Genomic DNA, 21100 nt, shown 5'->3' on the forward strand with positions numbered 1-21100 from the left:
CCCCCCCGAAATCCCCTCCATAGGTCCTATTGTCCACTTTTTTTGTTGATAAAGGTACCGCTTTATCAACAATAAGCCAAAAACCAGATTAAAACACATGCTAACATTCCACGGCATCTTAAAAACAACTGCTTCACAGAAATGTGAAATACTTGGATGCTATTTATACCTTCCAAGTAAAAGAAGATTTGTGGGAGACACCCTGAAAATATCTGAAGTTATCTTTCTAGTCAGATTATTTTACTTTGCCCTCTGAAATTCCTGCATTAGGGCAATACATTTGTTAATACATTTTCAACATGCCCAGTGTTTTTATTTGCCTTGATCGATATGTTTTCCTAATAGGCAATGCTTTTCATTGAAAAAAATGAACGAGGTGCTGGTATTCATATCTTAATCCAAGTGTTGTGGGTGCCAGCACAATTTTTTTTTTATTCTTTTAAAAACTTTTTAAATTCAAAATTAAAACAAAACATATTATCCGGAAACCTATCATCCTTATTCCCCGCCCCCATTTTTCCTCCCTCCCCCCACCCTCCCACACAAACCTCACCCCACCCCCCAGCTTCCCTCAGTTCCAGTATCTGATTTCTCTAAGAATGCTGTTTTCTGCACGTTACACAGTTGTATAGATCCTCAAACGATTTAGCTGATTATCATCACAAAATAGTTACCAGTAGCAGCAAAGACAGAGGTGACAGTATTGTGTACCAGTGAGTACTCTCACAAAAAACAGTGTTTGAGATTACGGACCAACATGACTCCCTTTTACAGTGGTGCCTCGCAAGACGAAATTAATTCGTTCTGCGAGTTTTTTTCGTCTTGTGAATTTTTTCATCTTGCGGAGCACGGTTTCCCATAGGAAATGCATTGACGGTTTCCCATAGGAATGCATTGACGGTTTTAAGAAAAAGGCGCAAGACGTTTTCGTCTTGCGAAGCAAGCCCATAGGGAAATTCGTCTTGCGAAGCAACTCAAAAAACAACAAAATCTTTCGTCTTGCAAGTTTTTCGTCTTGCGAGGCATTCGTCTTGCGAGGTATCACTGTACTTTTTTACATTAACAAAAAAATCCATAATCAGAGCACATACTCAAAATAAAAACTTGTCTTTGTGGAGAAGCATTTTGGAAATTGATTGGCCCCACAATCATTGGTTAAAAGAGGAAAATATGGTGCATGTATTGGTTTGTTTGTTTTTTCTTAGCAAACTCGGGCAGGGAAGGGGAAGAGGGTGATTTTCCAGATGTCTTCAAGGTGTGACATATTTAGGGCTGAGGAGACAGATCTAGATAATATGGGGATAAAATGGGGGAGATAAAAGGTATTCAGGAAATTAATGGAACCTGAGATGAAAATATAGCTTAGTAACTGAGGCACTGACTCTTAGTATTGATCAGGAGTCACCTGCAAGCAAACTTTGCATTGACCAAGGTCCTGTTGGTCTAATTTGGGACATTGGCAACGGGCTGGCTACTATTGTACTGTCGTACTTGGAAAGGGGGGACGCGGGTGGCGCTGTGGGTTAAACCACAGAGCCTAGGGCTTGTCGATAAGAAGGTTGGCGGTTCGAATCCCCGCGACGGGGTGAGCGCCCGTTGCTCAGTCCCAGCTCCTGCCCACCTAGCAGTCTGAAAGCACATCAAAGTGCAAGTAGATAAATAGGTACCACTCCGGCGGGAAGGTAAACGGCGTTTCCATGCGCTGCTCTGGTTCACCAGAAGTGGCTTAGTCATGCCGGCCACATGACCTGGAAGCTGTACGCCGGCTCCCTCGGCCAATAAAGCGAGATGAGCGCCGCAACCCCAGAGTCGGCCACGAGTGGACCTAACGGTCAGGGGTCCCTTTACCTTTACTTGGAAAGGAGACTTGACTGGAAGCAGCTGTGCATCTGCTTTGCTCCTCTTCCCCGCAGAGTCTGACGTCTTATATTTCGATGGCGACGATGCCATTGCCTACAAGTTCCGCACCAGAACAGTCCGTACCGTCCAAGACATGCTTGGGTTCAACTTCAAGACGATGGAACGCGAGGGGATCTTAATGTACGCGGCGGGGGCCCAGGGCGACTACATCAGCCTGGAACTGCAACAGGCCCAACTGGTCTTCAGCATAAGCCTTGGTGAGTTTGGAGGGGGGGGGGGAAGCATGCAGGTCCCAAATCAGAGATAGGCAACGTGGTGCCCTCCAGCTGTCGTTGGGCTCCAAGTCCCATCATCCCTGACTGTTGACCACGCTGGTGGGAGTTGGTGACAAGCTGCTAAGGCAGTGATTGGGTACCTGGGTGGAGATCTGCAGTTGTGACATAACTCATTTGTGAATATCCTTGATTGGCGTGAGAGTAAACAACTGATAACAACAACAATTTTATTATTTATACCCTGCCCATCTGGCTGGGTTGCTCCACCTTCCAACACATATAAAAACATAATATAACATCAAATATTAAAAACTTCCCCATAAAGGGCTGTCTTCAGGTGTCTTCTAAAAGTTGTGTAGTTCTTTAACTCCTTGACATCTAATGGGTGGGCATTCCAGTATACCTGAAGGAGCGTCTTCATGCCCATCGTTCAGCCCAGACACTGAGGTCCAGCTCCGAGGGCCTTCTGGCGGTTCCCTCACTGCGAGAAGAGAGGTTACGGGAAACCAGGCAGAGGGCCTTCTCGGTAGTGGCGCCCTCCCTGTGGAACGCCCTCCCATTAGATGTCAAGGAAATAAACAATTATCTGACTTTTAGAAGACATCTGAAGGCAGCCCTGTTTAGGGAAGTTTTAAATGTTTGATGTTTTATTGTGTTTTTAATATTATTTTGGGAGCTGCCCAGAGTGGCTGGGAAACCCAGCCAGATGGGCAGGGTATGAATAAATAAATAAATAAATTAACGACAACAACAACAACAACAACAGAAGTACAATGAAGGCATGACATTAATCAAGGCAGTCAAACTCATAGCAATGCATGTAGATGTTTCAGGGTGCTAAGATTTGAGATTTCATTTAGCAGACCTCTCCTGTGAAGCTCTCTGGCAGAGGTGGTGCAGTTTGCAACGTCTGCATGCAAGACTTTGGCAGCTGAGCCCACTAAGCAGCTCAGGCTAAGCAGAGATGATCTTGAGCTCAAATGACATAAAGTTGATAGACTTTCATCTTTAAATGTGAGCACCGCATTTGCATGTGAAATGACTGTATTTGTGAGAGACATTTAAAGGGCATGCGAATGGGTGGATAGGTGCACGCCAAACCTTTCTGCTGCCCTTCATCCCAATGCTTCCATCTCCCCAGGTACTTTTATCTCAGCTAAACTCTTGATACTGAAAGTGAGCTTAGCTGGGAGAAAACGTCTGTGGAGGATAAAACTGGCTGGAGTAAGGGCCCCACACTTCTTTGACCCTTCGAAATTGCAACCCACATCTGCCACACCTGTGAATAGACACAAGATAATATCAGTGGTAAAGGGACGCGGGTGGCGCTTTGGGTTAATCCACAGAGCCTAGGACCTGCCAATCAGAAGGTCGGTAGTTCGAATCTCCGCAATGGGGTGAGCTCCTGTTGCTCAGTCCCTACTCCTGCCAACCTAGCAGTTCGAAAGCACGTCAAAGTGCAAGTAGATAAATAGGTACCGCTCTGGCGGGAAGGTAAACGGCGTTTCCGTGCGCTGCTCTGGTTTGCCACATGACTTGGAAGCTGTACGCCGGCTCCCTCGGCCAATAAAGCGAGATGAGCACCGCAACCCCAGAGTCGGCCACGAGTGGACCTAATGGTCAGGGGTCCCTTTACCTTTACCTAGTATCAGTGCCTTGGTTTTCCGAGCGTCTCGGCAGCCAAACATTTCGGTTTTCGAATGCCGAAAACCTGGAAGTAAATGTTTCCGTTTTCGAACGCGCATCGGAAGTCAAACGGCTCCCAATGTGTTATTTCCCCAAATTTTTCTATTGAAATTGCCAACTGCCCTTTGCGCCTCAGTTGCCGAACTTTTCAGAAGTCAAACGGTGTTCCGGAATGGATTATGTTTGACAACCAGGGAACCTCTTTTTCTGTAAACAAACAATAAACGTCCCCAAAAATGGCAGAAGTAATTTCTTTCCCAAATAGGTTTTATCTTAAACAATAGCAAACGCAGTAAATAAAGAGTTCCCTTGTAATATGTCAGCGGTTCAGTGCTCATTTCTTCTCTTTCCAAAATAGATTTTATCTCGAACAATGGCAAACGTGGTAATAAATGGTCCACTTGTAATGTATCAGTGGTTCAGTGCTCGGACGTTGTTCCGGTAACCTGGCATTTCGTCGCTAAAGAGCTTCGTCATCGAGCTTTGTAGTAAATAATGTACAAGAGAAGACTGTTGGCAGTAATCCAGCCTAGAGGCCACCAGAGCATAGACAACAGAAGTTAGGCTATCCCTATCCAGATGGCGCTGTGGGTTAAACCACAGAGCTTAGGACTTGCTGATCTGAAGGTCAGCGGTTCGAATCCCCACGACAGGGTGAGCTCCCGTTGCTCGGTCCCTGCTCCTGCCAACCTAGCAGTTCGAAAGCATGTCAAAAGTGCAAGTAGATAAATAGGTACCACTCTGGCGGGAGGGTAAACGGTGTTTCCGTGCACTGCTCTGGTTCGCCAGAAGCGGCTTGGTCATGCTGGCCACATGACCCGGAAGCTGTCTGTGGACAAACGACGGCTCCCTCGGCCTATATAGCGAGATGAGCGCCGCAACCCCAGAGTCGGTCACGACTGGACCTAATGGTTAGGGGTCCCTTTACCTTTATCCAGATAGAGGTACAGCTGATCCACCAGCCAAAGCTGATGGAAGGCACTCCACATCACTGAGGCCGCCTGAGCCTCAAGCAACAGCAAAGGATCCAGGAGGACCCCCAAGCTATCTTATCTGCTCCTTCAGAGGAAGTGTAGGGAACCACCCACTAACAGTCTTAGCTGGATTGAACTTCTGTTCAGCTTTCATCCAGGCCATTACCAAGGCAAGACTGCAGTCCATCACACATCCACTGCCACACCTGCAGATATTAAATAAATAATAGAATAATATATTGTTATATTAATGGTCTATTATTGTATTAACTTAGTTCACTGATTGATTTGATTTTGTGTCCTGCCCTTCCTTCCCCAAAAGCCCAGAGTGGCAAACAAATAATGCTGTTTAAAAGGAAACAGAAACAATTAAAAGCATCAACAATCAGTTTAAAACGTCCCTAAAAGCTGTTAAAGGTAAAGGTAAAGGTACCCCTGCCCGTACGGGCCAGTCTTGACAGACTCTAGGGTTGTGCGCCCATCTCACTTAAGAGGCCGGGGGCCAGCGCTGTCCGGAGACACTTCCGGGTCACATGGCCAGCGTGACAAAGCCGCATCTGGCGAGCCAGCGCAGCACACGGAAACGCCGTTTACCTTCCCGCCAGTAAGCGGTCCCTATTTATCTACTTGCACCCGGAGGTGCTTTCGAACTGCTAGGTTGGCAGGCGCTGGGACCGAGCAACGGGAGCGCACCCCGCAGCGGGGATTCGAACCGCCGACCTTTCGATCGGCAAGCCCTAGGCGCTGAGGCTTTTACCCACAGCGCCAACCGCGTCCCTAAAAGCTGTTAGAGCTGTTTAAAAAGTTCTTGGATTCAGCGATCTGCAGGATTCCTGGAACATTGTTCTTCGGCCACCCAAATTCCTGAGTTGCAGTTTCAAAATTGACCTTTTGCTCAGTTTTCTGGGAACTTCCAGTACAGAAAAACAGCATTCTTTGCCTGTCTTCTGCCCGTGGGTATACACAGTGGTACCTCGGGTTACATATTCTTCGGGTTAAAAACGCTTCAGGTTACAGACTCCGCTAACCCAGAAATAGTACCTCAGGTTAAGAACTTTGCTTCAGGATGGGAACAGAAATCGTGCTCCGGCAGCAGCGGGAGGCCCCATTCGCTAAAGTGGTGCTTCAGATTAAGAACAGTTTCAGGTTAAGAACGGACCTCCGGAACGAATTAAGTACTTAACCCAAGGTACCACTGTACTGGCTCACCAAATAACCAAGGCCAAAAGTTGGATTTTAGAGGGGCACGGAAAGAACTCGAATGACTTGGCTCTGCTCTTCTGCGGACAATATCTCCCGCATCCTGTTGACTTGCTGTTTTTGCTCCCCAGGCAACAGCTCACTAAACATGAGCGGAGGGGAGACGATTATGAAACTGGGAAGCCTCTTGGATGACCAACACTGGCACCAAGTTCGCATCGACCGCTACAGGCGATTTGTCAATTTCAGCTTGGACGGGGAGGTCTTGCAGTACCGCCTGAACGGAGAGTTTGATCAGCTTGACCTGGACAAAGAGGTGATTGGGATGGCATGGTGGGCAGCTGCTCACAGCTCTGCCAGGGGTTTACACTTGCGATGCCCTGATTGGAGATTTTAAATTGAAGTCCCAAGTTGAACCCTGCTTTTCTCCCTTTCTCCATGGCAGTGGTACCTTTCAGTATTTCCCAGCCTTACATATTTGATCCTCTCTGGGTTTCCTTGACTTCTGCAGATCTTCTTTGGGGGAATAATGAACTATGAGAAGCAGCGCCTTGTCTATCGGCCAAACTTCCGTGGCTGCATGGAAAACATCGCCTACAATTTGGTCTATATCAGCAACTTGGCAAGACGCCGGAAACCATCTATTAGGATCGAGGTGAGGATGAACGTGTTACTGTGGTCTGCAAAAATAGAGAGAGAGAACTTTGTTTAGTTGCCCCTGACTCTGTTGTAGATGTTTGCTAAAACTGCGGAAGCAGCTTTGTTGTTGTTTGGTCATTCAGTCATGTCTGACTCTTCGTGACCCCATGGACCAGAGCACGCCAGGCACTCCTGTCTTCCACTGCCTCCCGCAGTTGGGTCAAACTCATGCTGGTAGCTTCAAGAACACTGTCCAGCCATCTCGTCCTCCGTCGTCCCCTTCTCCTTGTGCCCTCCATCTTCCCCAACATGAGGGTCTTTTCCAGGGAGTCTTCTCTTCTCATGAGGTGGCCAAAGTATTGGAGCCTCAGCTTCTTGATCTGTCCTTCCAGTGAGCACTCAGGGCTGATTTCCTTCAGAATGGATCGGTTTGATCTTCTTGCAGTCCGTGGGACTCTCAAGAGTCTCCTCCAGCACCATAATAGTCCAAATGTAGGGCTCTTCGGCTTACACTTATTCTATTATGAGGCTTGCATTGACCATGCAGCCCTCTGTTATTTTCTCTCTCTAGTAAATTCAGAACCAAGTAGACTTTTATAGAGATGCCTGCATATTCAGCCCCCAGACATATTTTCCTCTGGGTCTGCTGCCCATCAGCTGTTCAGGGGGGAGCAACTGAGAGAGAAAAGGACAATGTTGTATAAAGTGTATGGCTGCAGCTCATTTTTCTGTAAGAGCTGCTTCAGGAAAATAAAAATAGCAGGGATAATGCCTGAACAGAAAGGTGGACCCTTGCTGAATGTTGCATGTACTTTGCGATTGCACATTTGCAATTTTGGGTGATGCAGTTGCATCTTGAAGTTTGAGGTTCTGAACAGCTGAGAAGTAGGGCTTGCAGTTGACCTTATTGACATTTTCCCAGCCTGTGTTTTTTTAGCCCCAAATGGAAAATAAGGGAGGTCCCAACCAAAGAAGATTGGCAACTTAAATTGACAAAATATGCACAACTTGTAGACTTAACATACAGAATATGAGAACAAGAAGAACTTAGGTTTAAAGAAGATTGGAAAACGTTTCTCGATTATATGGAAAATAATTGTTCACAGCTGAAAACACTGGCAGCATTCAGATAAATTCAACAGTGTAACTAAGTTTTGATGGCTGTAATAATGGAAAACTGGTTGGTATAGTTTTTGTTAAATATGCAGGGATATAAGATATGTAAAATGAACCACGGAAAGAGAAGAAGGGAAGTCATGGATACCTTAAGTATGTAAAATGTTTATCTGAAATTGTAAAACATAAAATTTAATAAAAATCATATTAAAAAAAGGAAAGAAAGTCGAAGGAGTAAAGGGAATGAGAACGCCGAGTTACGCCTCTGTTTCCACCTACCGTATTTTTCGTCCTATAGGGCGCACCGGCCCATAGGACGCACCTCGTTTTTTTTGGGGGGGGATGAATATTAAAAAATCCCCCCCAGCCGCGGCTGCCGCCCCAAGCCTTGCGGACACCCGCCAGAAGCAAGGGGAGCCCTCCGGAGGGCTCCCCGTGCGGCAGGGTGCTGCCCCAAGCCTCGCGCGCCCAGTGGGACCTCCTGCTGGGCGCGCAAGTCTTGCGGACACTCGCCCGAAGCACGGGGAGTCCTCCGGAGGGCTCCCCGTGCTTCGGGCAGCAGGCTGCTGCCCGCAAGCCTTGTGAGCCCGTGGGAACTCCCGCAGGGCTTGCAAGGCTTGCGGATAGCTTCCTGAAGCCTGGAGAGCAAGAGGGGTCGGTGCGCACCAATGCCTCTCGCTCTCCAGGCTTCAGCGAAAGCCTGCATTCGCCCCATAGGATGCACACACATTTCCCCTTCATTTTTGGAGGGGAAAAAGTGTGTCCTATGGGGCGAAAAATACGGTACTTCTGAGGCTACTTCAGGCATTGCCCTGTTCTTAGCACCAGAAACATGATAACATTAATTTTATTCCAAAAGAAGCCAGAGATTTGCAACCTGCAGAGTTGTGTGCCTGTTAAGAAGCCCATCTGCTGCACAGTGCAGTCACAGGAGCATATGGCCCTGCTGTGATGGAACAGCAACCAAGCCACCTCCTTAGCTGTCTCCTCCTTTGTTTCAGGGCCACTTGGGCGATTACTGTCGAGACAACCTCTTGTTCCCCTTCACCTTCGCTGGGGTCAACAACTTCTTGCAGGTGCCCGGGTACCCGCGCCGCAACCAGCTGGCCGTCAGCTTCAGCTTCCGCACCTGGGACGTTGTGGGGCTGCTCATGTACACCTCCTTTGCAGACGACCTGGGCTGGCTCGAGATGGTGCTGAGCGACGGGCAGATCAACGTGACCATCGCTCAGCCAAAAACCAAAACAAAGACCAAGAAGCTGGAGTTTGCGGCAGGTAGGAGGAGGGGACGGAGGAGGGATGGTTTTCTTCTACAGTGATACCTAGGTTCTGAAACAGCTTAGCAGTTGAACAACTTGGAACTTGAACGCTGCAAACCCGGAGGTAAGTGTTCCGGTTTGCGAACCTTTTTCGGAAGCCGAATGTGCTCTGTTTTGAGTGCCACACTTCCAATTTGAGTGCCACACTTCTGTTCCGAGCGTTACGCTGAGATCTGACTGTTTTTGCTACTTATTTTGCATTTTTCTTTTTGCGGCTCTTTTTTGTCTTGTTTTCTTGACTGTGTGGAACCCAGTTCAACTACTTATGGATTGATTGTATGACTGCAGTACATTGTTTATTGCTTTCATTTTATGAATCAGTGGTCTCATTAGATAGTAAAATTAATGTTACATTGCTGTTTTAGGGGTTGTTTTTTAAAGTCTGGAACGGATTAATCCCTTTTGCATTACTTTCTATGGGAAAGCATGCCTTGGTTTTGGAACGCTTTGGTTTTGGAATGGAATTCCGGAACGGATTAAGTTTGAGAACCAAGGTACCACTGTAATTGTTTTGAGGTGAAACTTTAAAATGCCTGCCCTGGAGGCAAAACGGAGGAATGCAACCGTTTGGGTTATTTGTTTTTGTTTTAAAAATTATGCATTCTGTTGCATTGTGTCATCGGAATCACTCAAGGTAGCAGATCTTTCATTGAGGGCTTTGGTGGCCCCAGATGTGGGGACCCGTGGCTCCAGCGTGAGGAGTCTGAGGAGTCTTATCCCCTCGTGTCCCTCCACCCACAGGATATCGCCTGAATGATGGCTTCTGGCATTCGGTGGCCTTGATGGTGCGCGAAACCATGGCCGTCATCACCATCGATGACCAGAATGACGCCAGCTTCCGCGTTGACAGAGACATTCAGCTGCGCACGGGGAACCAGTACTTCTTTGGAGGTGGGTTCTGGGCTGGTTAAGGGTTAAAGGGGGAACTGGTCATTTTTCCCCAAGAGGGTGGGCTGATGGTTGGTCAACTAATAGGCAGTCGTCAGGCTTCGGGGAATCCTATCCCTCCCACATAGCAGCCAAGAAGAAGAGAAACAATAAAAGCTCTTACCAAGTAATTTATTCAATATTCACAGAGAGACACGAAGGTATGCAGTATCCCGTAGATAATGGCGTTGCTCCAAGTCTCTTGGCGTCTCTCCTGCTTCTCTGTCACCCCTGTGTCGGCTAATCTGAGCTTTCTGCCTCTGAGCCTTTTTGTCCTACTACCCTCAATGCTTGTCTGGTCCTGGGGTGGGGGGTCAGGAATGCTTTCCAAAGACACTGAGTCTGTCAGCTGTCTCTCCCCTGGTGCTGCTGCTTCTACCTGCTGCTCCCCCAATATTTCCTATCTTCTCCCCTCTGCAGCCTCTGAACTGTGACCTTCTGCAAACCACTGTTCTAAATCTATAATGTCCTCTTGTTCTCAGGGAGGTTCAGGAGAAGGGGGGCAGCCCCCACCATTCCTCCTCAGTCCAGCCCCTGACAGCAGCAAGCTCTATGGGTCCACGGGAGCTGCCTGCTGATGTACTGGTTTTGAGAACAACTATTAAGGGAGGCACCTGAGAAGAGATGGGGAGGCAGCCAGGCACATGTATTGTAAGCTGCTCTGAGTTACCTTGGGAAAAGAGTGAATCATACATTTAATAAATAATAAAAATGAAAAGAGGAACAAACGGCTCAGTTGCTTTAAGCCATTTTAATCTAGGTGCAAATTGAAGTTTGAAGGTGTTGGAACGAGGCCTAGCTAAATCTCACGGTCACGGAAAGGAGGAGCGTAGACTAAGGAGGACTGTTCTAGAAATGGGGGCTAGTCATCAGTGCCATCACCCCCAAAGTAAAAAGAACAAGACAGAAGAAGCCCAAAAGCAAAATGCATTGCAAACTAAATGTACAATAGTAAAGGTAAAGGGACCCCTGACCATTAGGTCCAGGCGCGGACGACTCTGGGGTTGCGGCACTCATCTCGCTTTATTGGCCGAGGGAGCCAGCGTACAGCTTCCGGGTCATGTGACCAGCATGACTAAGCCGCTTCTGGCGAACCAGAGCAGTGCACGGAAACACCGTTTACCTTCCCACCAGAGCGGTACCTATTTATCTACTTGCACTTTGACGTGCTTTCGAACTGCTAGGTGGGCAGGAGCAGGGAACGAGCAACGGGAGCTCACCCCGTCGCAGGGATTCGAACCGCCTACCTTCTGATCAGCAAGCCTTAGGCTCTGTGGTTTAACCCACAGCGCCACCCACATCCCACATATAATACACAGGGCGTCACGTTATTTCCTCATCCAATCCCTTTTTTTGTTTCTGTTTCGTGAAATGTAACGGAGGAATTTCCCCCTTCCTTTTGGTTGATGGTCGCTGCGTCTTTCCTAGGCTGCCCCAAGCCAGCCTCTCGTACCGGCTGTGCCTCCAACCAAACGGCCTTCCATGGGTGCATGCAGATGGTCAGCGTGGACCGGCAGCCCATCGAGTTAGATATGGTCCGTCTGCACCGGCTCGGCAAGTACTTTGAGGTGTACTTCAACGTGTGTGGCATCACAGACAGGTACGCTTGCCGGAGTGGCGATTCTGGCCTGGGCAGAAGATGGTGGCTTCGGCTGGCAAGACCCGGGGATGAGGTCTAGCTGGTTCTCCCTGCTGTGTGTTTGGGCCAAGCCTATAGAAATAGCATGGTAGGAACCCAGGGGATGCTCTGAGAGTGTGCGGGGTCTGGGTTCAGGTCAGTGCTTGCATGGGAGATGCCCAGAAAGCTCACTCACACATCATTTAATTTTTAATTCTTTTAATTTTATTGAAGGTTTTCAACTATATTATTGTAGTGTAGTGTAGTGTAGTGTAGTGTAGTGTAAAGGTAAAGGTACCCCTGCCCGTACGGGCCAGTCTTGACAGACTCTAGGGTTGTGCGCCCATCTCACTCAAAGAGGCCAAGGGCCAGCGCTGTCCGGAGACACTTCCGGGTCACGTGGCCAGCGTGACAAGCTGCATCTGGCGAGCCAGCACAGCACACGGAAACGCCGTTTACCTTCCCGCTAGTAAGCGGTCCCTATTTATCTACTTGCACCCGGGGGTGCTTTCCAACTGCAAGGTTGGCAGGCGCTGGGACCGAACAACGGGAGCTCACCCTGCCGCGGGGATTCGAACCACCGACCTTTCGATCGGCAAGCCCTAGGCACTGAGGCTTTTACCCACAGTGCCACCCGTGTCCCAGTGTAGTGTAGTGTAGTGTAGTGTATTATTTATATATACCCCGCCCATCTGGCTGGGTTTCCCCAGCCACTCTGGGTGGCTTCCAACAAAAGATTAAAAACACATTGAAACATCAGACATTAAAAACTTCCCTAAACATAGACCATTAAATTTAATAGACCATTAAATTCAAACTAAGCTAAAAGGAATAATAAAAAAACAAACAAACAAAAAAACTAGAGAAAAAGAAAGATACATGAATAATAACCCTTATATGCTCCTCATAATATTATAATAATAGGCCTCAGAGAGTTGAATCTTCCTACCTCCCACCTGGGACAACTTCTTCTTCTTGAGTCTCTCACTCTGAGAAAAACCACTCTGGCCTGCCTCTCATAATAGGCTCCTTCCTCTTCTCTCTGTAGCTCCCTCAATATGTTTTCTTGAAGGCAGGCAAGATGTGGACTTCCTTGTCCAGATGGAGGAGAAATGTTTTTGCATCCTTCAATCTGGTCTAGGCAAGCTTTTGGGGACGCATGGGGAAAATGGTTCATGCTGGACTCAGAAGGTGCATCTTGTCTGCTATGCCTACTCCTGTTCCTCAGGAAAGGGCTTGAAAATAACCTAGCAGATGTCATAGCACCAGTTTATAGAGATTGGAGCTTTTGCCCGCAAAAAAACAGTTATTTTTTGATCGCCTCCATCTCAAAGAACCTTTGAGGGTGGGGAAAGGACCATCTAAAATTATCATGAAAATGGAGGAAAAGGTTAAGGAACTTGGGGGAAACACACAAATTCTTTATAAAAAATGTTAAGGGATGTTGTAGATACTAGGAGAGAATATATTGATTTAATAATATCCTTCCTAACTCATGCTTGTGAGTGAGCAGCAGAGTGCATTCTCCACAATATATATCAGGAAGCTAGTTGGTAGATTTGTTTGAATCTCTTTACTTAAGCAATCCTATGTGGCTTTGTTCAGCTTGGGTTTGGTTCCTGGTAAGTCCCCTTTTATCCCTCCCAAAAAAGAGTAAAGACACAACAGTCTCCTTTTAAAAGTAATAAGAAGTTTACTCACATTCAGTTCACGGTTGGATCCCTGAAGGTAGGCTTTAGCTGAGAGTTACAGAAGAGGGTTTGAGTTCATCCCATATGGGAATGAGCCCATGTGCTGCTGGCTGAGAGCCAGCAGACAGCAAAATACTTCAGTATCAAGAGGAAGAAGAAGGGAGGTGTCTGCGTAACCAGCCCCTTTTATGGGGTCTCCCAGGATCACACCCACCAACCTGGTCACACGCAGGGGGAGGACGCTCCAGACCAGGTGTGACAGGAAGTCCTCCTGGCTGTGGAGTAACACCCCTCTGTGTGTCCACTCTGGGCAAACAGGAAGTGTTGTACTTGACTGCTTGTGTTACATACCCAAATGGGGCAAATGCCCCTGAAGAAAACTAGCCCAGGGTGTTCAGTAGCCAGTATCTGGGGGTGGGAGAATTGAAAATCTTGAATGGAGATGGAATAGGGTCTCCTGGAAGGAGGGCAGACTGGCAGAAGTGTGCCACACTGCCATGTTATGTTGCAGGTCCCACTGCAGGAGGCTGGCAGTGCCATCATGCTTTAATGTTGTAAACCGCCCTGTGATCTTTCAACAAAGGGTGGTACGTAAATTTAATAAATAATACAGTGGTGCCCCGCAAGACGAATGCCTCGCAAGACGGAAAACCCGCAAGACGAAAGGGTTTTCCATTTGCAGAGGCGCTTCGCAAGACGAATTTCCCTATGGGCTTGCTTCGCAAGACGAAAATTGACGAAAATTTTCGGGGGGGTTTTCCGCTCCAAAACCCCTTTTTCTGAATCACTAAGCTGCTAAAAGCCTTTTAGCAGCAAAACCGCTAATCCCCCAAGCCTTAAAAAGCCGGTTTTAGCCCTTAAATCGCCAATAGCGCTAATAGCGCTACTCCGCCAATGGGCTTGCTTCGCAAGACGAAAAAACCGCAAGACGAAAAGACTCGCGGAACGGATTCTTTTCGTCTTGTGAGTCACCACTGTATTCATGATCACAGTCATGGCGTGCCTATGAGCTTACTGTGGGTATTGGCTTTGCCAAAGGTGAAGTCAGAAGCGCCAGGCTAAGGGGTAGTTTTCAATGTTTCAGGAGTGGCACTTGTCTTGCCAACAAACTAGAAAAGAGATGGTGTACCAGGAAGCTTGACTGACTGATTGATTGATTGATTGATTGAATTTATATTCTGCCCTATATCCGGAGATCTCAGGACAGCTCACAGAACACAAAACCACAAAATATGGTTTTGCTCTGGCAACAACCCAACTACCACCCCCAACCACGTTTCAAAAGGGCATCGGATGTCAATCAAATCTACCAAAGGCCTGGTTAAAAAGGAATGTTTTTGCCGGGCACCTAAAGGTGTATAATGAAGGCGCCAGGCGAACTTCCTTGGGGAGAGCATTCCTCAGATGGGGAGCCGCTGCAGAGAAGGCCCCGTTCTCGTGTTGCCACCCTCCGGACCTCTCGAGGAGGAGGCTTGGATCCCTGCTGCGATGGGGCGTCCCTTCCTCTATTGCCAGCTTGCTTCTCATGTCATCCCAGGTGCACTCCCAACATGTGCGAACATGGAAGCCGCTGCATCCAGTCCTGGGATGACTTCACCTGCATCTGTGACTTGACAGGCTACAAGGGGGAGACCTGCCACACACGTGAGGCTCTGAGGATGGGGAGGGGAAGGGAGAGCTTGAGGTGCTGACCACACGACCCCTCACCTCCTTCTTAAACCTTGCAGCCGTTTACAAGGAAAGCTGCGAGGCCTACCGACTCAGCGGCAAAGTGTCTGGAAACTACACCATTGACCCGGATGGCAGTGGGCCCCTGAAACCTTTTTACGTCTACTGTGATATTCGAGGTATGGGGAAAATGTGTGGGATACTGGCCTTTATCAGGGGGCGTTCAGTGCAGGGGGCGTTCAGAATAGGCACAGCGGCGAAAAGAATAGGGAGCCTTGGAGTTTATGCAGAGAGCAGAGCCATCGTCCCTGAGCAAAACAAGCCAAACTCTACCAATATATTATTTAGATGCCCAAGCAGCCCAGGCACTGTGCAAAAACTGTTGAAAGAGAATATGTCAGAACCTGAAAGCTTTACAACAGAAATCTTCAGCTTGTAATCTAAATTTTGCAAAGGGGTAGTGTATCATTTTTATGTGCTGAATATCAGCAAGCGACGCCCTTTGCTTTCCTGGAACGCTGCTTTTCTGTATTGTTGCTGATTTATGGAATGTGGCATCGCATGAAAAAACATTACCGGCTGTATTTTGCTGCTCGTCTAAATAGCAACAAGTGTTGCGGCGGAGAGCGCTTTTAAAAAATGGCAAATGGAAAAGACCAGAAGCATAATGGAGGTGAGAGGTGTCGGCGACTGGCTGGACCGAAGGTGGTGGGAGCCCCAAGAGAAGCCCCAGAGGAGGAAGGATCAGAGCCCGGGGATTGGTGGTGGGACACTGAGGAGAGCTCAGAGGGAGAACTGGATGCTGAAGGGGCAACGGGGTTTAGTGAGCAGGAAGAGCCGGTGACAGGGAGCAGTTCAGACTCAGAGGATGAAGCAGAGGAGGGGGGTTCAAGAGGCTGCTGAAGAATCCAGGGAGTCTCCCTCTTCAGCTGCGACAAGGTCACCTCCCTGCTGGTCTCCAAGACCGCGCAGGATAATAAGAGCAGAACAGAGGCCAGAGGTGCACAGACGCAGTTTGAGACTGCTTGGGAAACATCCGGGAGAGGAGGAGCCTTAGACGGGGTGGAGGGCAGGGGCCTTGAGTCCTGGCAACTGCTCTGGCAAGACCTACTGGGAATTGTTGCTGAGTTGTAGGCTGTATCCTTGAATAAGGAGTTAGCTTCATGGGCAATTGCCTCTGCCTCTCTGTACTGAGCTACATCAACTCGAACCTTGATGAGTTGTGGCAGCTGGTGCGATTCCTAGCATCTCGAAGTAGGGGCGGGGTTACCCAGCCTGAAATCCTGCCTACCAGTGTAGACAGCACCAGCCTAGGCCGATCGATCACTCAGCTTTCGTAAGGTCTTCTGTTGCAGGCTGGCTCTGTAGGCTGGCTACAGAAAGGCCTCTCTGCCTGCCCTCGAAGGGTTTCCACAGCCAGCCCTGCAGGCCACTGTCTCCATTGCATGGGGGGGGCAGTTGTTTTTCCTGTCACACACTCGTTTTGCACCCTTTCTGCCTTCCAGAGGACCGGGCTTGGACCATCGTCTGGCACAATCGATACTGGGTCACACGAGTGACCGGTTACAGCCCTGAAAGGCCTTTCCTGGGCACTGTGGACTACTGGAACGCCTCGTGGAGCGAGGTGTCGGCTCTGGCCAACGCCTCAGAGTACTGCGAGCAGCAAATTGAGTTCCGCTGTTACTTCTCTCGCCTGCTCAACACCCAGAGTGAGTGACCAGGTGGATGGAGTTGCACGGCTGCACCCTCGGGTGCTGTGTGGGTTTCGCTTTTAGCACCTGCTAAAATTTGAAATTTGCTAAAATCGAACCATTCCAGGTGGCTTGTTTTTGTTCTGCCTCTTCTCCATGGTCCCTGTGCAGAACCTGTGTTTTTCTCAAGTGGGAAACTTCCAAAGTTAGGCTCATGTTTTTGGTGGGTACCTTGCCCTACCTTCTGTGCCATCGTTCCCCAAGTTGGTGCCTTCCAGCTGGTGCTGAACTACAACTCCCATCATCCCATTGGCCATGCTAGATGGGGGTGATGGGCATCAGAGATGGGGCTCTGTGTGCAGGCAGCCACTCAGAAGGACTGTAAAGGTAAAGGTAAAGGGACTCCTGACCATTAGGTCCAGTCGTGGCCGACTCTGGGGTTGTAGCGCTCATCTCGCTTTACTGGCCGAGGGAGCCAGCGTACAGCTTCTGGGTCATGTGGCCAGCATGACTAAGCCGCTTCTGGAAAACCAGAGCAGCGCACGGAAACGCCGTTTAGCTTCCCGCCTATTTATCTACTTGCACTTTGACGTGCTGTCGAACTGCTAGGTTGGCAGGAGCAGGGACCGAGCAATGGGAGCTCACCCCATCGCGGGGATTTGAACCGCCGACCTTCTGATCGGCAAGTCCTAGGCTCTGTGGTTTAACCCACAGTGCCACCGGCGTCCCTCCCAGAAGGACTGTAGTTCCAGGTAAACCACCTGTTTCTTTCAGTTGGGTCCAAGGGCTGAGCCAAGCCCTGGAATGCCACCTGTTCCAACATCTCTCTTGAGCCTTCAGATGATTCACTAGGCATTGTTCACTCCACTTTGAGGTTGATCTTTTCCTCCACCAGGACTAGAAACGTGAAAGAAGCATGGCACATGGGAGCATGAATAATTTCACGTTTTGGGGAATTATAGGGACAGAACTACCTAATATCGAATAGAAATTTATTTACGTCTGCTACTGCAGCAGCAAGAATGCTACTTGCCCCCAAGTGGAAAGAAGCAGAAATCCCAGTAAAGGAAGAATGGATACAAAAACTCATGGAACATGCAGAAATGGCAAAACTTACCGGAGGAATAAAAATTCAAGATAGCAAACTTTTTTTAAATAAAAGAATGGAAACGGTTTATTGAACATTTACAGATAAATTGCAAACAGATAAAACCATTATCAGGGTTATTGTAACAACCTGCAGTTTCACAAGAGTGAATATTTACAGAAGTTAAATGAGCAAGTGAAATGAATTTGGATATGCAGAAGATATTAAAAAATAATCATAAGGAACCGTAGAAAGGGAAGAAAGTCGAATGTTGAAATGCGGAATTGATTGTAAAACTAATGAAATGTATAAACTTGAAAAGTATATATATATAAAAAGTATTCACGGCTGAAAAAAATTCAGGGTGCTGAGCTTTGCATTACCCGATGGCACTGTTGTCACAGAATGCAGGCAACCCCCCTAAACAGAGGAGATCATTACTAGGAAGAGATCTTCAGGTTGTGTTAGATATCTGAATGAAAACGTAAGTTTGGTATGCAGAGGCAGCGGAGTGGGTTAAATGGACCTCTGGCCTGATTCAGCAGGGGATTAGTTTTGCCGCATAGCTGTCAACTTTCAGATTTGAAAATAAGGGATCAGCAGCCTCGAAAATAAGGGATCAGCAGCCTCACCTGTCCCAGGGACAGTCTACAGGATATCTAACAATCCGGGATAGCAGCGGGAAGCAGCGGGAAATGGCGTTGGAATAAAGGAATTTCCCGCAAAAAAAGGGAAGGTTGACAGCTATGTTTTTCCGTCTGCCTGAGAGCAGGCTCTGTGAGATCTGCCTCTGACAGGCTCTCTTGTTCTTCCATAGCTGGGATGCCGCTGAGCTTCTGGATGGGCCGAAATGAAGAGCGCCATTACTACTGGGGGGGCTCTCCCCCAGGGCTGGGGCGCTGCGCTTGCGGCATGGACAAGAACTGCGCTGACCCCCGTTTCTACTGCAACTGTGATGCAGACCATGCCATGTGGTGAGAGAGAAGGCAGCCCTCGTCCCTCCAAGAAGGGCCTTGGGTGGTCGTGGCGGCGGGTGCGAAACGTATATCCCTAACTGATAGCGGGCCCAGTTTCCCACAACCATGGTGTTATGTACTGAAGTTCTCACCCTGGGCCAGCAGGGGGATACTGTAAATAGTTCAGGTCCACATATGCAAATAAGGGATCGAAAGTGACGTTCAGTGATTGGATAGTTACAGAAAGTGGTTCCTATTGCGTTGTAGTGGAGCTCTATATAAGCAGGCTGGCTGAATCCTTCAGTTCAGTTCTGTTCTGGCCTCTGAATAAACAAGAGCTTCTTTGAAGAATCGCTGTGTCGTCTGATACGTTCACCCACAACTTAACACATTGCTCTCTCTCTCTTCCAGGCGGGCGGATAAAGGGCTGCTGAATTTTGTCGACCATCTTCCTGTCACGCAGGTGGTGATCAGCGACACGAACCGCACCGGGTCGGAGGCCCAATTCTATGTGGGCCCGTTGCGTTGCTATGGCGACCGTGAGTAGCGTCCTGATACGGATGCCGTTCCCTCATGTGTCTATCAGAATGGATGGAGGGCCCCTGAGGGAGGACAGGATAGGGCTCGCACCCATTTTACATGCGCTAATAACGGACTTCCTACGATTTGCAGGCAACTCTTGGAATACCGTTTCTTTCGTCCGGGGAATGGCTTTGATCTTCCCCACCTTCCAAGTCAACTACAGTCTGGATATCAGCTTCTTCTTCAAGACTTCTGCCCCCTCTGGCACTTTCCTGGAGAACATCGGGCCGAAGAACTACATCCGTGTGGAGCTTAACAGTACGGAATCGTCACTGAAATTCCACTCAGTATTGATCCAGAGTAGATCCCAATGTATAGTTAGCAGAGTAAGAACTTAAACACATTGGAGGATTCCCAAAAAATAGACAAGGGGCAATTATATTTCATCCAGCAGAGCTTTACTGCTACTGAAGGCAAATGAGCATAATGGTCACAAATCCAATACATTCAGGATTGGCCCTGTCCATAAGAAATCCAGTTGCAGAAGACAGTGGTACCTCGCAAGACGAATGCCTCGCAAGACAAAAAACTCGCAAGACGAAAGAGTTTTTCGTTTTCTGAGTTGCTTCGCAAGACGGATTTCCCTATGGGCTTGTTTTGCAAGACGAAAACGTCTTGCGCCTTTTTCTTAAAACCGCCAATGCATTCCTATGGGAAACCGTCAATACACAGTGGTGCTTCGCAAGACGAAAAAATTCACAAGACGAAAAAACTCGCAGAACGAATTAATTTCGTCTTGCGAGGCACCACTGTAATAAGACTAAACCTTAATACTATATACAGTGGTGCCCCGCAAGACGAAATTAATTCATTCTGCAAGTTTTCTCGTTCTACAAGTTTTTTCGTCTTGCGAAGCACCAATGTGTATTGACGGTTTCCCATAGGAATGCATTGGTGGTTTAAAAAAAAAAAGGCGCAAGACATTTCGTCTTGCGAAACAAGCCCATAGGGAAATCCGTCTTGCGAAGCACCTCAGAAAACGGAAAACTCTTTCGTCTTGCGAGTTTTTCGTCTTCTGAGGCATTCGTCTTGCGGGGCACCACTGTATACTATGTACAGAACACCACACCAGAAGGAAGAGAGAAAGTGAAACTCAGGCTCCTTCTGGCCTCTTATTATAGTCAGAAGAGATAAGAGAACCAGTTTAAACCAGCTATACTCAGCTTCTCTGAAGGAAGAACCCAAACATCATGAAGTTTCTTTCACACAGAGAAGCTTCCAGAAGCTTCCAGAACCCTCTTAAATGAAGTAGAATAGGAAAGATCTCTACACAGCAGATCAATACTTGCTGTACTAAGAAATGCAAACTGACAGGAATTGGGAACTCGAGGCAGTGGGAGTAGTCTGAGAGGCCTTCTGAGACAGATATTGAATGTATTGGCACTTTGCCCAATCCCAGTGGTGTGCAAAATGTAGGGCTCCGTCCGCGTGGTACATTTGAAGCGGCATCAAATAACTTTAAATGGGGTTCCCCCCAAAGAATTATGGGAGATGGCGTTTGTTAGGGGTGCTGGGTGTTCACCCCTCACAGAACTGCAGTCCCCAAAGTTTCTCGGGGAGAGGGATCGATGGTTAAACCACTCTTGAGAATTGTAGCTCTGTGAGGGGAATAAGGGTGTCCTAACAACTCCCAGCACCCTTTGCAAACTATAGTTCCCAGGATTCTCTGAGGGAAGCCATGGCGTCTAAAAGTAGTATGATACTGGTTTAAATGTGCAGTGCAGATGGGCCCTAACACTGTTAGAAATGTGAACGAGATGGAGAACTAAGGATGTATTGCTTGGAAACTGAATCTTGAGTCATCTAAGTAA

General features: G+C 48.1%; 1 protein-coding gene across 1 annotated transcript in view; it reads left to right on the top strand.

The window, feature by feature from the left end:
* CNTNAP1 (contactin associated protein 1) overlaps positions 1-21100 on the top strand; it is a 45505-nt gene that overhangs the window by 8439 nt on the left and 15966 nt on the right. The window contains exons 5-16 of the mRNA XM_083407467.1: positions 1914-2117; positions 6127-6311; positions 6507-6650; positions 8752-9025; positions 9811-9960; positions 11425-11596; positions 14843-14949; positions 15033-15152; positions 16479-16682; positions 18569-18725; positions 19119-19246; positions 19380-19547. Coding sequence (XP_083263593.1) covers positions 1914-2117; positions 6127-6311; positions 6507-6650; positions 8752-9025; positions 9811-9960; positions 11425-11596; positions 14843-14949; positions 15033-15152; positions 16479-16682; positions 18569-18725; positions 19119-19246; positions 19380-19547 — 2013 coding nt within the window. The remainder of the gene's footprint in view (positions 1-1913; positions 2118-6126; positions 6312-6506; positions 6651-8751; positions 9026-9810; positions 9961-11424; positions 11597-14842; positions 14950-15032; positions 15153-16478; positions 16683-18568; positions 18726-19118; positions 19247-19379; positions 19548-21100) is intronic.

This window comes from Podarcis tiliguerta (assembly GCF_965153285.1).
Source record: "Podarcis tiliguerta genome assembly, chromosome: 13".
Taxonomy (NCBI): domain Eukaryota; kingdom Metazoa; phylum Chordata; class Lepidosauria; order Squamata; family Lacertidae; genus Podarcis; species Podarcis tiliguerta.